Here is a 15,872-nt window from a genome sequence, read left to right on the forward strand (position 1 = left end):
AAAAGGTGAAGGGCCCCTGACAGTTAAGACCAGTCGCGAATGACTGGGGTTGCAGCGCTCAACTCGCTTTACAGGCCGAGGGAGCCGACGTTTGTCCACAGACAGTTTTTCTGGGTCATGTGGCCCTAGGCTCAGGACCAAATGACATGCTCCACCTTCCTCCTTGATTTCCTGGTTGATAGCACTTTGCTGTGGCATCCAAACTGCACCAACTGTGGCGTGTGCAAATCATAGGTAAAGGTAAAGACAGACTGGGGTTGTGCGCCCATCTCACTTAAGAGGCCGGGGGCCAGCGCTGTCCGGAGACACTTCCGGGTCACGTGGCCAGCGTGACATCGCTGCTCTGGCCAGAGCCAGAGCCAGAGCCAGAGCCGCACACGGAAACGCCGTTTACCTTCCCGCTGGTAAGCGGTCCCTATTTATCTACTTGCACCCGGAGGTGCTTTCGAACTGCTAGGTTGGCAGGCGCTGGGACCGAGCAGCGGGAGCGCACCCCGCCGCAGGGATTCGAACCGCCGACCTTTCGATCGGCAAGCCCTAGGCGCTGAGGCTTTAACCCACAGCGCCACCTGCGTCCCTGTGCGTCCCTGTGCAAATCATAGCTTCCCTCTAAACCAGAGTTAGAAACAATGGTTTGAAGGTGGCTTCTGCCTTTCTAAAAAAGCAAACCATAGTTTGTTCAATTCAGATGTAATGGCAAACCGTGGTTTGTTTCAAACCAGGAAGTTGTGGTGGAGCACAATGTGCAGTGGCTTCTGGGAGCACAATGACCAAGTCATGCTCTACAATAATGCTTTGAAGTGGGACAATATTTTCACCATTTTGGGATCGTACTATGAAGAAAATACCACCTAAATTACAGGTGGGCATGGTTGGGACAAAAGTTCTCTATTTAGTGTATTTCACTTTTTTTTAAAATATACTGTTCTAAGATACTACTTTCGTCTTTTCTGAGGCTTCAGGAGCTGTGACGGGGCTTCTGTAAACGTTTAGACTCCCATGCAATTTGTTTCGGCATAACTTCTTAGTGCTGCATATGAAGGCAATTCTTTAAATAGTATATTTGGCAATTCATGAACATCTCTGGTATATTTGGTATATTCATGAACATGTCTTAGAAATCAGTCTGCAAATGGACCGATTTGGTGTCCTAAGTACGTTAACTTAAAGGTGAGGCTTCATGACGAAGGAAGTTCTCTAAGATGAAAAAGTGAGCAAGGTTGATGCCTTGTCTAGAGGAGAGAGGGATTTTTCCATAACAAAAAGTGGAAATGCTAACTGATCAGAGGTATGGGACACAATGTAGAAGGGACAGAGTTAAGGAGCAAATGAGAGGTTGTCTGCGAAACTGAATAAGGATCTTTAGTGCCAAGTGCCAAATTGGAGTGCCAAAATGTCATGCCAAATCCTAACCTGAAGAAATGGAAAAGAACAAGCTGTTGATTAGGTGCCAAATAGAAGTGTGTGCCTATGTTGGCAAATGGAGCAGGTGTCAGAGTGTTTGTATCCTACTGCTTCTCCCCATAAATGAGAGTCAATTTAATTCATTGATGATAGTAGCTAGGCATGCTTGCCCAAGCATGCTTTGCACAACCACCCGTAGAGTGAAGTTTGAGGAACCAAGAAATGGAGAAGCAAGCTCAGGGGAGCCAGCAAGACTGTGTAACTCCACAATATTCTGCAATTTTTCTGCTATTAAACGCCAGGTAGAACTTATCATTTTTGGTCAAATGGTTTTCTGGTGCCTAGCGAATCTAAACTCCTCCTGTCAACACTGTTATCTCATTCACCCATTGAGATTGTACAGCTATATCTAGCTGACTCCAAAATGGAACAGGTAGCATTTCTGAGAATGCTATCTTGGAGAGCCTGGATTGGAACATCCTGCCTAGTAACTTAAATTTTACTTTCACAATACACACCTGCATTTCCCAATGTATTTGGTGCACATTGCTGACTCCTTCCTAAAATGATAATTTGTAAAAGGTAATTTTTATTTATTTCATAAGTACATACTTTATTACATGCATTTGATTTCTCACCACCAGGTTTTCTGTTGTTATTTGATGGTGCAAAAATGGTTAGGAGTGGCTCTATACTCACGATTCAAGTTGTTGGAAATGCTATAATTTTTACTTTCCTTCCTGTCCCCAGGACTTCTTTTTTTATTCACTAGTATATGATCCACAGCAGAAAACTCTTCTAGCTGATAAAGGAGAAATCAGAGTTGGAAACAAATACCAGGCTGATGTAACAGACTTACTGGAAGAAGGTAGTTTCATTTCTGCATAAATCCATAAAGAATTCATGTTGTGTTGTGGAAGGTTTTGGAAACTGTGGGGCTCAAAGTTTTTTGTTTGAGGAACTGCAGAATGCTTTCACAGCCTCTATATCCCATGATGTGTTACACTAACTAGTCCTTTCATGCTGTCCAAACGTACATAGGTTCTGTAATGGTAATTGATCTTGGTTTACCTCTGTTAAAATATTTTTATAGTGTTTTTCTAAAATGTTTCACAGCAGCTTCCAGCATTTTAAAATAATTCCAGAATAAGAAACACAGACATTTAAAATTCAAATTCAACTTTACACTAAGCTTAAATCTGGAAAATTCAGAATAAATTATATGGAACACTCTTAAAAAACACAAAAAACTTTTGGACTGGAGGACATTCAGTTAATAGGATGGCACCTCCCACTGGAGAGGATATGCAGCCCCCTTCAAGTGTTTTGCCTGCACTTCCGGGGGGAGGAGCCACCCCACCCTCCAGATTTTCCCTGCCTCTAGTCAGGTCGGTTGGGTCCTGTGTTCTAGGCAGAACTTAGCATTTGTTTACTCTTTGAAATGGTTTTTGTTTTGTCTTTACCCTTTTCTGCCTTGCCTTAAATCCTCTTCTGTATATGTTGTTTATCTGTCTTCTTGATCTTAATAATAATAATAGTAATAGTAATAATAATAATAATAGTAATAATAATAATAATAATAATAATAATAATAATAATAATATCATCATTGTTAGGTTAAAGAAGGGTCTCCTTTCTTTAGCTTCCTTTTCCTATAAGTCTGCAAATCTGCAGTTTTTTTCTTGTGGGTTTCTTTCCTTTTTACCAGCATGAGACTTTCTCTGGTGGCACCTAGCACCCGGGGCTCACAGGCAATGGAGCTATCACAGAGAGTTCGCTAACTCAGCCTTCCTATCAGGAGGGTTCTTTTGACTTCTCTCCTCTTGTGTTATTAGCCAGCAGTTTTTTGTGAATGAGGGGAGGACGCGACGCATCACAGTCTTAAATTCATCTCTGCTGCACAAGAGAGGAGGAGAGAGACAAATCAGTAACACTCCTGCATTCTCCCTCTCGGGGAACTTTACTATTCTGCAAAGTTCATTGCTCCAATAGCATGCTTGCTTTTATTGTCATTCTCCTTGTCAGGCTGGAGTGGGATCTCATTTAAGAGATCAGCAGGTGTGATCAGCTTTTTTTGCGTGTGTGGGAACTGCCATGTTTTGTTCACTTGGAGCAGGAGATACCTAATGGTTCTGTATTTCCAAAGCTTTTTTTTTTTTTTTTTAAATAATATTTATTCCAATTTTAAAGATTACAAAAGAGATAGACAACCAAGAAAAACAGAAAAAAGAAAAAAAACAACAACAGATCAAACCTTCCCACAACTCATTTTTCGTTTGCTTGACCTTGACCTTGACCTCCTCACACCTCCCTTTTTTGTATTCTAGTTCAATTAGATATTTCAGCAAATCCTTTCCATCTTTGTTTTTATCCTAATAATTTATCTTAACATACTGTAATTTTACACTCTCTTCTTTCACCAATTAACTATCTATTTTTACTTAATCCTTTATATCATTTCTGCTAAGACCACATAACTTCATTCCAACATCCTTCTAACATTCCTTAATTTTACAATGTTTCTGTAAATAAACTTTAAATTTCTTCCAATCTTCTTCCACCAACTCTTCTCCTTGGTCTCGGATTCTGCCAGTCATTTCCGCCAGTTCCATATAGTCCATCACCTTCATCTGCCATTCTTCCCGGGTGGGTAAATCTTGTGTCTTCCAATACTTTGAAATAAGTATTCTTGCTGCTGTTGTGGCATACATAAAGAAAGTTCTATCCTTCTTTAACACCAGTTGGCCGACCATGCCCAGGAGAAAGGCCTCTGGTTTCTTCTGAAAGGTATATTTAAATACCTTTTTCATTTCGTTATAGATCATCTCCCAGAAAGTCTTAATCCTTGGGCATGTCCACCAAAGGTGAAAGAATGTACCTTCGGTCTCTTTACATTTCCAACATTTATTATCGGGCAAATGATAGATTTTTGCAAGCTTGACTGGTGTCATGTACCACCTGTATATCATTTTCATTATATTCTCTCTTAAAGCATTACATGCCATAAACTTCATACCTGTGGTCCATAACTGTTCCCAGTCAGCCATCATAATGTTGTATTTCCAAAGCTTTTGTATACATGTGAATTAAGTGGCTTCTTTGGGGAAATGGGGCTGGCATATGAAGTGCTGGATGGTTGGATGTGTACTTTTCACTCATGTTATTCTGCGGGAAGTAAACTCTTCTTGGCAATACTACAAAAGAGACAACCGTAGCATTTTTCACCAGTGAACGTTAAATGTTTTCTGTAGTTTCCAAGATTTGTGGAAGGAAGCTCCTCATCAGTACGCTATTTGTTTTGCCAGATTGCCTAGGAAAACCCTTTTTTATTTGAATTTGTTTAGGTGAAGATGATGGCAGAGACCAATCAAAACTTGAAACAAAAGTTTGGGAAGCATTTAATCCACTAATAGACAAACAGATAGATCAGTTCCTTGTAGTAGCACGGTAAGGAGAAAAACATCACAATTTGCGCCTTAATCTGGTTATTCCCCCGCTTTCTGATTATACTGTTCCCCTAAACAAATGCTTGCTGTTTGTCAAACAAAATGTTTTGTTTGTCGTTGCATCATTCTGGTAATTATAATCTTAATGTTTATATACCATTGTTTTGGGTTTCATTAGCAATGATTTGATTTGCTAGTAAAGCAGATAATTCACTGATCTCTTCCACGGTGTCCCCAAATGTTCAGTCAGTTTGCACAAGGGCTGTCTGCATACTAAGGCCATGTCCTGATCGTTAATGATATAGTCAACATTAATAATGTCTTCATTGCAAGCTTTTTGGAAGTTGTTACTGAGTTTTAAATGTATGGCTTATAGTACTTGCATGCATCGGATTGGGTGGTGCAGATAGTTCCCACATGAAGGAATTAATATAGGTATATTGCTAGGTAACAAACATTGCAAATGATACTTGACTGAAGGAGGCAAATTTTCATTCTTCAACTTGCTGCTGTTCTAAAACTATTTGTGAATGGAAATCCTCACAATAGCAGATATTTGCTCTGACCTTTCCTGATTCCATTGATTTGAAAGACTGGTAGTGGTTTTTCTGTATCCTTCATGCAAGGGTGAACATTCAGTTAGCAATAGTTTTCAGGTGTGTGGCATATGAAATAATTAGAAGGAAAGGAGATGGGAGTTGCAGTCAGGCCTGAGACAAGGAAGTAGCATATAGATGTAAAGCAAGATGTTTGGAGAACTGTCTTGAGGGCATTCGTCTGATACAGCTCTCCTGTCCCTTGTTGTTGAGTTCTGTCATTGGCTTTATAGAGCATTGTCCTTGTATGGCATGAGATTGATATGTGCTTTGAAGAGCATGGGCACCATCAGCATCACATAGGTCCTTGGAGGAAAACAAAAAAATGTTAGCAAATGGTACTTGGACAGAAAAGTGTATTCATCAGTTGTTAGTACCTTTTTTGGATTCCCTGATGGCAATTCAACTTGCTCTAGGCATAGGCCTCTAGTAAGGTTTATACATGCGATAGGTGCCTTATTCCACATTTAGGCACTGCTTTTGTGTATTCTCACTTCTTAAACTGATTTTCTTCAGGTTTCAAGCTCATGAAAATGAATTTCATCAACTTGGGGGAGAACTAAATGTGCATATGAGGTTACATGAGATAAATAAGCAGAGGTCCTCTTTTTTCCTCTGGTAGTGTAAACAAAAAGGTCAAGGTGTACATCCTGTACAGAACTCATTGCCACAAGCAGTGAATGTCAGAGAAGTCATTTTGCCACTCAGGCAAGTAGTGTGTATAAGCCATCATACTGGAAGACAAGATGACGGTTTTGAATTAAAATTTTGGTCAATATTTCAATCCGCCACCCGGGTTAGAAACCAACGTTGTATGAACTAAGGTGATAGTCATACTGGATTCAAAGAATTTATGGTCACGTTACACAATTCTTCATTATTACATAACCAAAAGATGTGCAAAATTGCTACATCAGTTGTGTTCTGTTTTCAGATTACTTTGACATGAAAACCTCAGATGGAGCTGATAAAAGACTCACACTTAAGCAAATGTTTCAGTGGAGCTGCTGGCAGCATGGAGTCCAGCAAAGCCGAGGAGGTAACGACTTGTAATCTATGAACCTACATCAAAACATAAATATGCCTGCTAGAAATGTGCATATAGGTAATCATTTAACACAGGACAGTTGCTGAATTTGGCACATTTCTGGCATTCCGATTCTCATGCTAGTTATTCATCCCTGATAAAGCACAGAGTATATTGACTTCACTTGTGCGTCCTTCCTCAAGTTATGGAAGTAGTATGAAAATCAATGGGAGATGCAGCAAGAGTTCTTTAGCCGCATTCCTTCTTGTTTTGCAGACATCATTTCTAAATGCAACAGCTTTGTTCATTGATTCATTGTTCGATAGCATCAGAATCTCATTCTTTGCTTGGACTGAGCAGCCACACAATGAAGTTATCAAAATAGGCCATGCATAGTGGTGCAATACTACTTTCAAAATATCGGTGTAATCTCTTCTGAAAAGAATAGAAGTTTGGAGGTGGCAGAGATCTGAGCAATCTCACACAATACAATACAGGCAACACCCAATTTGTGCGGGGGTTGCGTTCCAGGTCATTGTGTGCAGTGGCAGAGACTTACAACCCACCCCATTCTGGTCCCGCCCCCTTTTCCTGCCACTTCTGGGTTTGCGGTGATGCGCATGTGCACGGTTGCGCATGCTTTGAACACGCGCAAAACGGTTGTTGCCTGTACAATGCCGGATTAGTCATTATGGCGCTGCTGTTGTCTGAGGCAGTTGTTTCATATCATACAATGACTGTCCAAGTGGGCTTCCAGCTGGATGACTGTGAGAGTGTTTGTTTTGAGCTCATTTGATATTTCTTTTTTAAAAAAATGTTGCGGTTGACGCAGCAGTACTAACGGCTGGGTATTGAGCGTATTTGCCTTATCTTCTTTTTCCTTAACACAAAAGGGTTTTATTTTGTTGGGAGCTGTCCAGAGTGGCATATAAATAACAGACATTAATTCATTAATTAAAATCAATCTCTATTAACTGCAAGATACAAGTTTCTGGCTGGGAGTCCATAGTCGTGCAGAGACTTTTGGAGTTTTAAGTTGTGAAAACCAATATGGCACCCGGATATTCATCATCTCAATAACATTTCTGGCTTACCCTGAGGATGAGCTAAGCACCTAGATTTTGAATAAAATAAGTAAGGGCCCATCCTCTCTTCCACCCTGGAGTAAGAGGACATTGAAGGACAGAACGGAAGAGCCTGAGGCTATGAGAAAAGCACTTCAGAGAAGCTCTCTGTGTGTATACCCTGCAGTCGCAGGTCCTACTATACAAGGGTACAAGAAACAGGGAGCACCACTTGTATCTGAAAATGTTTCACATGTTAGACAATGAAGACAAAATAAAATTACAAGCTTCTTCCCCTGAGGGATGAAGTAGCTGGCAATGAACGTACATCTCAATCTTCAGCCGCCAGTCTTGTCTATATTGACTACAGGGGTGCAGCGCAGGAAGCTAATTGGGGAGAATGTGTCATTAATCTGGCCATGGAGATGGCTTTGGCTGAAAACGCACCAGCTATTGGTAGGATGCAAGCAGTGGAGCGAAGGGAGCTATTAGATGATCTCATGTTAAAACAGGTGAATGAGCTGGCAAAGTGCCATACTCAAGAGAATGAGACTTCCCTACCTAGAGTGGAGCAGAGGGAGGAGAAAGACATTAACTTACTATTTCAATGGACCAAGTATATCACAAAGGAAGGGGAAGTATAAGAATGTATTCACTATACTGGATGAAAATTCTAGAAGAGTGTCAGAAGCCGGTAAGGAAGTGTGGCACCAAAAAAAGGAATAAAGTCTCTATATATGATCAACATACCTCTGTCTCTCCCCTAGCAGAAGTTGTTAAGGAAACGGCAATGCAAGATGCCCAGTCTGGTGTTTGAAAAGGGCATAGAATTGAGAACTATCTCAATCGCTGTCACAGCCGTCAAGTCTACAATATTACGCTGATTGGGATTTACAGCTAATATGTCAAAATAGGGCTTTTGTATCTACCCAAAACAAAGTGGGCTGCTCTCCCAGAGTGAACAGAATCTTGTCTAATCGATATATCACAACCATCAATCACTGGCTTATATATAACTATCCAAGTGGTGGTGTTCTGCTTGCACAACTTTCCTATTTCTCACAGTTTGGGAGATTAGTAGCAGAAGAACTGTATTTATTTGGTGCTTAAACAGTGGTTGCCGTGTAGCAAGTCTGAAGCTTTTGCTTTTCAAGGGATGTCTAACACCTTCATCTTTCAAGTACATTGTTCAGACTGTACACACTTTCAGTGTAAAATAGCCCCGTTAGCTCACGTCTTCTTGCACAATCTCCACATGCAGATAAAAACATACAACTTCTACTTGTTCCTCCTGCCTTGTTTAGGATGATAATGTGTCTCTCATTCTTCCCTATCAACTGGTATTGCACTGAATGATTCAAATGACACTTTTAACTGCCTTTATAGCAAGCTACTGGAGGTATTTTTTTTGCTTGATAATGCTTGTGCTTTTTTCACTTGATGATGAAGAAAGGGTTTCACTTTCAACTTGTATCTTGTATGAATTTCTTAGTGATCTCTAAATGTGCGTAAAATAATTGTAGCAAAACCACTGGCCATTGAGGCTTTTGAAATGTTGCACTGTTGGATTAAAACACTGTGAAAGTTGATGGAAAATACATTTATAGGAAGTGTTGATTTCAGCAGCTGTCCTTTGTTAAACAGATTCCTAATTTTCATTAGTACAATTCCAGCAGGTATGCTGAGGCTGGTGGTTGACTGTGAGCGTACTTCACTGACACCATTATGCATGTTGTAGATTCTGAGTCGTAGCTCCCATGGTTCACTGGACTCAGCGATGCTACATGACACGTGACGTTTGCTAAAGAGTGGTGAGGGCAAGTTTCATACTGACAACCTGCATTTAAATGTTTTCCTTCTGAGGGAATCTCAAATAGAATAAAGTTGATGTAGCAAATTTCCATCCTTTTGGGGTATGCAAAAATGAATCATAAAAAAACATTTGCAGCAGCCATCTGTGAACCCAGTATAGCTGTGATGATGGACACGATTTCTCTTCTTGGTTCCTACAATGTTGACTTTGTCATCTAAATAAGTTCCTAACCTGATGAGGGAGTGAGCTGAAACATGGCATTTGTGACATTTGTCTTAGATTCCGGTACACACCCTACCTATTTCCCCCTGATAAAGGTAGACAGTTTTCTGCGATGACAAAATCGAGAGGGGGTGGGCAACGGTCACTACTATGTCTGGGGAAACTGCGTATTATCATTGAAGTCAATGAAAATGTAGCAAAAATGCTTTTTTTCCTCCAAATTGTTTTTGAAAGTGCTTGCTGTAAACTTGTTACTTTCTTTGCTTTGTGTGTGTTTTCTTGCACGGAAAGACAACCTTCTCGTCATTTTTCTTAGCTCTGTGGGTACATTTGCTCGCGCTCTAGACTGCAGCAGTTCTGTTCGGCAGCCAAGCTTACACATGAGTGCTGCAGCAGCATCTAGGGATATCACACTGGTAAGAATTTAAGAAAATAAATCCTAATGTTGGATTTTCGGTTAAAAGTAATACCTCTATAGCATAATGGCAAAAAGAGAGTAATATATCAGATTGAAAACACTGGAAGAGTCCTGAAGCATTTTACATTGGTGTAGTTTGTGTGCTTAAGAGACAGTTCAGTTAGGAGCCAACTGGAGCTGTGAATCTATAACACACACAAAATCTAGCATGTGCATGGTAAATTTTAAGCTCGTGATCATTTACAACGCTTAATTAAATGATTTGTATGACTGATGTGGAGTTTATTAATTGGAAAGGGGTTTCCTGTACCAGTTCAACAGAATTTAACCCCTACTCATTGGTGGGTTAAATCCTGTCCAGTTGGGTAGTTCAGTGCAAACCATTGAACCACTGCTCCAATGAAGGTTTCTTCCTTAGTTTAAGCAATACCTTGCCCATGTTAAAACAAAGGGGGGGGGGTTGTTTTAGCAGCAACTTTGGAGTCCTGACCAGATGTCATTGTGACATTGGGTGATTTCCCTACCCACCTGTTAAATTTGGCCTGGTAAAGATTTGATCTGTGGAGCCAAAAATATTCCTCATGCCAGCATTAGAGGATGATTATGATAATAATAATAATAATAATAATAATAATAATAATAATAATAATAATAATAAATTCCTTCCAGTAGCATTACCCTGCCCATCTGGGTGGCTTACAGCATATATAAAAACATAATAAAACATCAAACAGCCCCCTGATATGTATCAGTCCCCTAGTTTCATTCATAGCTTTTTATTTTGAAATGTGTTGCATTTTTAAAAATGTATTGGAAACTTCTTTTTTTACACTTTGTATTTGGTTTGTTTTATGTAGTTCCATGCCATGGATACGTTGCACAAAAACATCTATGACATTTCCAAGGCAATTTCTGCCCTTGTGCCCCAGGGTGGGCCTGTCTTGTGCAGGGATGAGATGGAGGAATGGTCTGCTTCTGAGGCAAATCTCTTTGAAGAAGCCCTTGAAAAATATGGAAAGGATTTTACTGATATTCAGCAAGATTTTGTAAGTAGGCAAACGGCATTGCACATCTAGAAAATCGTGGACAGCATTCTCCAGTTAAAGAAATTAGGGCAGTATTCATCTAAAAGCGTGTGTAAGCAGAACATCTTCCATTTGTGCAGTGGCAAATTCTCTTCCGCATGTGTCCCATGACATTTCCAAATTGCTGGTATAGTTTAGGGATACTGAGCTACATGCTTGGGGGATAAGGCGAATGCTGTGGACATAGCACATCTTGATTTAAATAAGGCTTTTGACAACGTCCCCCATGATATTCTTGCAAGGAAGTTGGTAAAATGTGAGCTTGACAATGTAACCGTTAGGTAGATTTGTAGCTGGTTGACTGACTTAACCAAAAGACTACTCATTAATGGTTCATCCTCATCCTGAAAAAAAGTTAGAAGTAGGGTGCTGCAGGGTTCTGTCCTGGGTTCATTGTTGTTCAACGTCTTTATAAATGACTTGAAGGAAGGATTTGAGGGGCTGCTCATCGAATTTGCAGATGACACCAGACTGGGAGGGGTAGCTAATGTCACAGAAGACAGAATCATAATTCAAAATAACCTTAACAGATTGGAGTACTAGGCCCAAACGAACAGAATGAGTTTCACTAGGGACAAATGTAAGCTTCTGCACTTAGGAAGGAAGAATCAGCTGTACAAATATAAGATGGAAGACTCCTGGCTTACCAGTAGTACATATGAAAATGATATAGGGACCACAAGCTTAGCATGAGTCAACAGTGTGATGCAGCAGCAAAGAAAGCTAATGCCATTCTAGGCTGCATCAACAGAAGTCTAATGTCCAGATCAAGGGAAGTAATAGTACCACTCTATTCTCCCTTGGTCAGACCACACTTGGAATACTGTGTCCAATTCTGAGCACCACAATTTAACTCATAGAATCCTAAAATCCCCCTGCAATGCAAGAATCTCAACTAAAGCATCCATGACAGATGACTATTCAACCTCTGTTTAGAAACCTCCAAAGAAGGAGAGGTTTGTCTTACCATCTTCTGGAAGGTGTGCAGAGGAGGGCGGCCAAGATGATCAAGGGTCTGGAAACAGTTGAAGGAGCTGGATATGTTTCGCCTAGAAAAGAGGAGACTGAGAGGAGGTATGAGAGCCATCCTCAAATATCTAAAGGGCTGTCACATGGAAGATGGAGCTAGTTTGTTTTCTCCTGCTCTGGAGGGTAGGACTCCAACCAATAGCTTCAAGGTACAGGAAATGACTAAACATCAGGAAAAACTTTCTGACAGTAAGAAGAAGAAGAAGAGTTTGGATTTGATATCCCGCTTTATCACTACCCGAAGGAGTCTCAAAGCGGCTAACATTCTCCTTTCCCTTCCTCCCCCCACAACAAACACTCTGTGAGGTGAGTGGGGCTGAGGGACTTCAAAGAAGTGTGACTGGCCCAAGGTCACCCAGCAGCTGCATGTGGAGGAGCGGGGAAGCGAACCCGGTTCACCAGATTACGAGTCCACTGCTCTTAACCACTGCACCACACTGGCTCTCAGTTGGTGTCCGACAGTGGAAAGGTCTTCCTAGGGAGATGGTGGACTCTCCTTCTTTGGAAGTTTTTTAACAGGTTGGATGGCCATCTATCAGGGATGCTTTAGTTGAGGGTTGGACTAGATGAACTTCGGGGTCATTTCCAGCTCTTAAGATTTTAGGATTCTATGAGTTCTGGTACCATTTTCCTAGCTGGAAATGCATTGTGAAAAGGCAATGGTGATCAAGGCTTTAAAGGTTTAGTCTTAGGAGGCTGGAACAGATTAGACATTGTACTTGTTTCTAACATCATCTAGAACATTGTACCTGAGGCATGTTGGAAATCATACGACTATGTGTGAGATGCAGCCCACAGGGCCTCCATACTGGGACTGAAACCACCCCAGTTTGGCTCTGCAGTACATCCTTGCACAGCAACTAGGTTGATAAAAACAGCTTTTACTGGTGTTTTTTTAAGCCTAATTGCAGCATGGGGAAAGTGAAGGGGGGTGTACAAAGCTAGATAAAGAAGAGTTAACTCACTTCATCAACATCTAGCTTTGTGGCAGTTGGGTAGCTACCGTAAATTTCGCTCCATAACACGCAGATTTTTCCTCCTAGAAAGTAAGGGGAAATGTCTGTGCGTGTTATGGAGCGAATGCCTACAGATGGCGGGGGAATCTGCTGCAGTTGTGAGCAGTGCGTGGCTCGCTTTGAAACAGCAAAGCGGGTGTAAGCGGCTCCTGTCAGCGAGCCGAGCTGGGGAGGAGGGAGAGAAGCAGAGCGGGGTTGGCTGCTTTAAAACAACCCCGTCCTCTATGTTTCTCTCTCCTCCCCACTGAGCTGCTAAGTAGCAGCAAAGCTTTTCAGCCAGCCTAGCCGGGAGGAGGGAGAGAAGCAGAGCGGGGTTGGCTTCTTTAAAACAAGCCTGTGCTCTCTGTCCCTGCCTGCAGTTTTTTGCTGTCCGATTTTGGATTAGCCACTGTAGGGGCTGTGTGTGTGTGTGCTTGAGCTATCGTTCTCCTCCTCCTGCTTCCCGTTCCTCTCCCTGCGTCCCTCCGACTTTAGAATTGACACTCTGTGTATCTGTGTGTGTGAGAGGGCTCCTTCTCCTCCTCCTGCTTCCCGTTCCTCTCCCTGCGTCCCTCCGACTTTAGAATTGACACTCTGTGTGTCTGTGTGTGTGAGAGGGCTCCTTCTCCTCCTCCTGCTTCCCGTTCCTCTCCCTGCGTCCCTCCGACTTTAGAATTGACACTCTGTGTGTCTCTGTGTGTGAGAGGGCTCCTTCTCCTCCTCCTGCTTCCCGTTCCTCTCTCTGCGCCCCTCCGACTTTAGAATTGACACTCTGTGTGTCTGTGTGTGTGAGAGGGCTCCTTCTCCTCCTCCTGCTTCCCGTTCCTCTCTCTGCGCCCCTCCGACTTTAGAATTGACACTCTGTGTGTCTGTGTGTGAGAGAGGGCTCCTTCTCCTCCTCCTGCTTCCCGTTCCTCTCCCTGCGCCCCTCCGACTTTAGAATTGACACTCTGTGTGTCTCTCTGTGTGTGAGGGCTCCTTCTCCTCCTCCTGCTTCCCGTTCCTCTCTCTGCGCCCCTCCGACTTTAGAATTGACACTCTGTGTGTCTGTGTGTGAGAGAGGGCTCCTTCTCCTCCTCCTGCTTCCCGTTCCTCTCTCTGCGCCCCTCCGACTTTAGAATTGACACTCTGTGTGTCTGTGTGTGAGAGAGGGCTCCTTCTCCTCCTCCTGCTTCCCGTTCCTCTCCCTGCGCCCCTCCGACTTTAGAATTGACACTCTGTGTGTCTCTCTCTGTGTGAGGGCTCCTTCTCCTTCTCTTGCTTCCCGTTCACTCCCCCAGCGCCCCTGCGACTTCCAGCGCCCTGCAACTTTAGGGCCAGTTCTCTCTCTGCGTGTGTGTGTGTTTTGACCTCACTGCGCTTGTTGGGGGAGAGTGTTGGTCGCAGTTTTTCTTGATTTGTCTCAGAGTGGTTACTATCATGGTTTCCTTGCCGGGGAGGAGGGAGAGACGCAGAGCCTGCTTGTTCTAAAGGAGCAAAGCCGGAGAGGAGCCTCTCCTGCATTATTAGCAGCATCCTTCTCCACACACCCCACACGTGCTCCTTGTCCCTTGAGTTCTTTTCCTTTCCTCCCCACTTAAAACGTGGTTACAAAGCACGGATCCACATGGATCCTCAGGATTTTTGCACTAGGTCCCCCCAAATTCACCATCAGATCACATAGCATATCCATGGCTACAGCCTGCACCAAAAAACACACGCACCCACTGTTTCATGGGGCCGCAATGGCGCAAAAACGTGGTTACAAAGCATGGATCCACATGGATCCTCAGGATTTTTGCATTGGGCTACCCCAAACTCACCGTCAGAGCACATGTCTGTGGCCACAGCATGAACCACAAAAATCATACATCCACTGTTTCATTTAGAATATTTTTTTCTTGTTTTCCTCCTCTAAAAACTACGTGCGTGTTATGGTCAGGTGCGTGTTATAGAGCGAAAAATACGGTATATGCTTGGGAACTTCTGAGTTCTGACTTTTTGCTATTAAAGTCTTTTGTTCCCAGGATGATGTAGATTTGACACCTCATGGGCTTTTTTGGTTTTGTTTATACGTGTTCTTAGCTTCCATGGAAGTCCTTAACCAGCATAATTGAGTACTACTATATGTGGAAAACAACAGATCGATATGTTCAACAGGTAAGAACAATGCAGTTACATTTCTCAAAACAGATGCTTCTAACTTCTAATTGCAATCTATTGTAGTAGTCATTATAATCCTATATACTCAGTTTTGCTGACATTTGATGAATGATTTGAAACTTGTAACTCCTTTTTGAGTGGGTGAACATGGCTGCCAGATGTCTGGGTGGATCTCTCCAACTCAGAGATCTCTTCTGGAAAAAGCTTAGGAGGGTCATTTGCCACTGAGACTAACAAAAAACTGTTGTGTTCAGTATGTTTTTAATTAGCTGTTTCTGACCTATTTTCTTATTATTGAAACTTCGCAATGGAATTCGATATTTTCCCACTGTCTTAGCAGATAAATTATTTGAAGTCTTATGGTTACATGTGTCTTTAGGGACATGCATATACCGTATTTTTTGCTCTACAATATGCACTTTTTCCCTCCTAAAAAGTAAGGGGAAATGTGTGTGCGTCTTATAGAGCGAATGCAGGCTGCATCGCTTTCGCTGAAGCCAGAATAGCAAGAGGGATAGCCGCGCAAAGCCTCTTCAACAACATTTGATTCAGAATATTTTTCTTCTTGTTTTCCTCCTCTAAAACTAGGTGCGTCTTATAGAGCGAAAAATACGGTATACCTGATCTACAC

At 42.1% G+C, this 15,872-nt stretch overlaps 1 protein-coding gene across 5 annotated transcripts in view; it reads left to right on the top strand.

Annotated features, from left to right (window-relative positions):
• The window catches only part of MTA1 (metastasis associated 1), a 68,279-nt gene that overhangs the window by 19,038 nt on the left and 33,369 nt on the right, over positions 1–15,872 (top strand). For all 5 annotated transcript variants that reach the window (XR_013840657.1, XM_079983538.1, XM_079983539.1 and 2 more), the window contains 5 exons: positions 2,155–2,272; positions 4,749–4,851; positions 9,889–9,988; positions 10,848–11,036; positions 15,164–15,238. Coding sequence is in view for 4 of the 5 variants with exons in the window: in XM_079983538.1 (XP_079839664.1) it covers positions 2,155–2,272; positions 4,749–4,851; positions 9,889–9,988; positions 10,848–11,036; positions 15,164–15,238 (585 nt within the window). In the remaining variant the exon portion in view is untranslated. The remainder of the gene's footprint in view (positions 1–2,154; positions 2,273–4,748; positions 4,852–9,888; positions 9,989–10,847; positions 11,037–15,163; positions 15,239–15,872) is intronic.

Source organism: Podarcis cretensis, assembly GCF_951804945.1.
Source record: "Podarcis cretensis genome assembly, chromosome: 7".
NCBI lineage: Eukaryota > Metazoa > Chordata > Lepidosauria > Squamata > Lacertidae > Podarcis > Podarcis cretensis.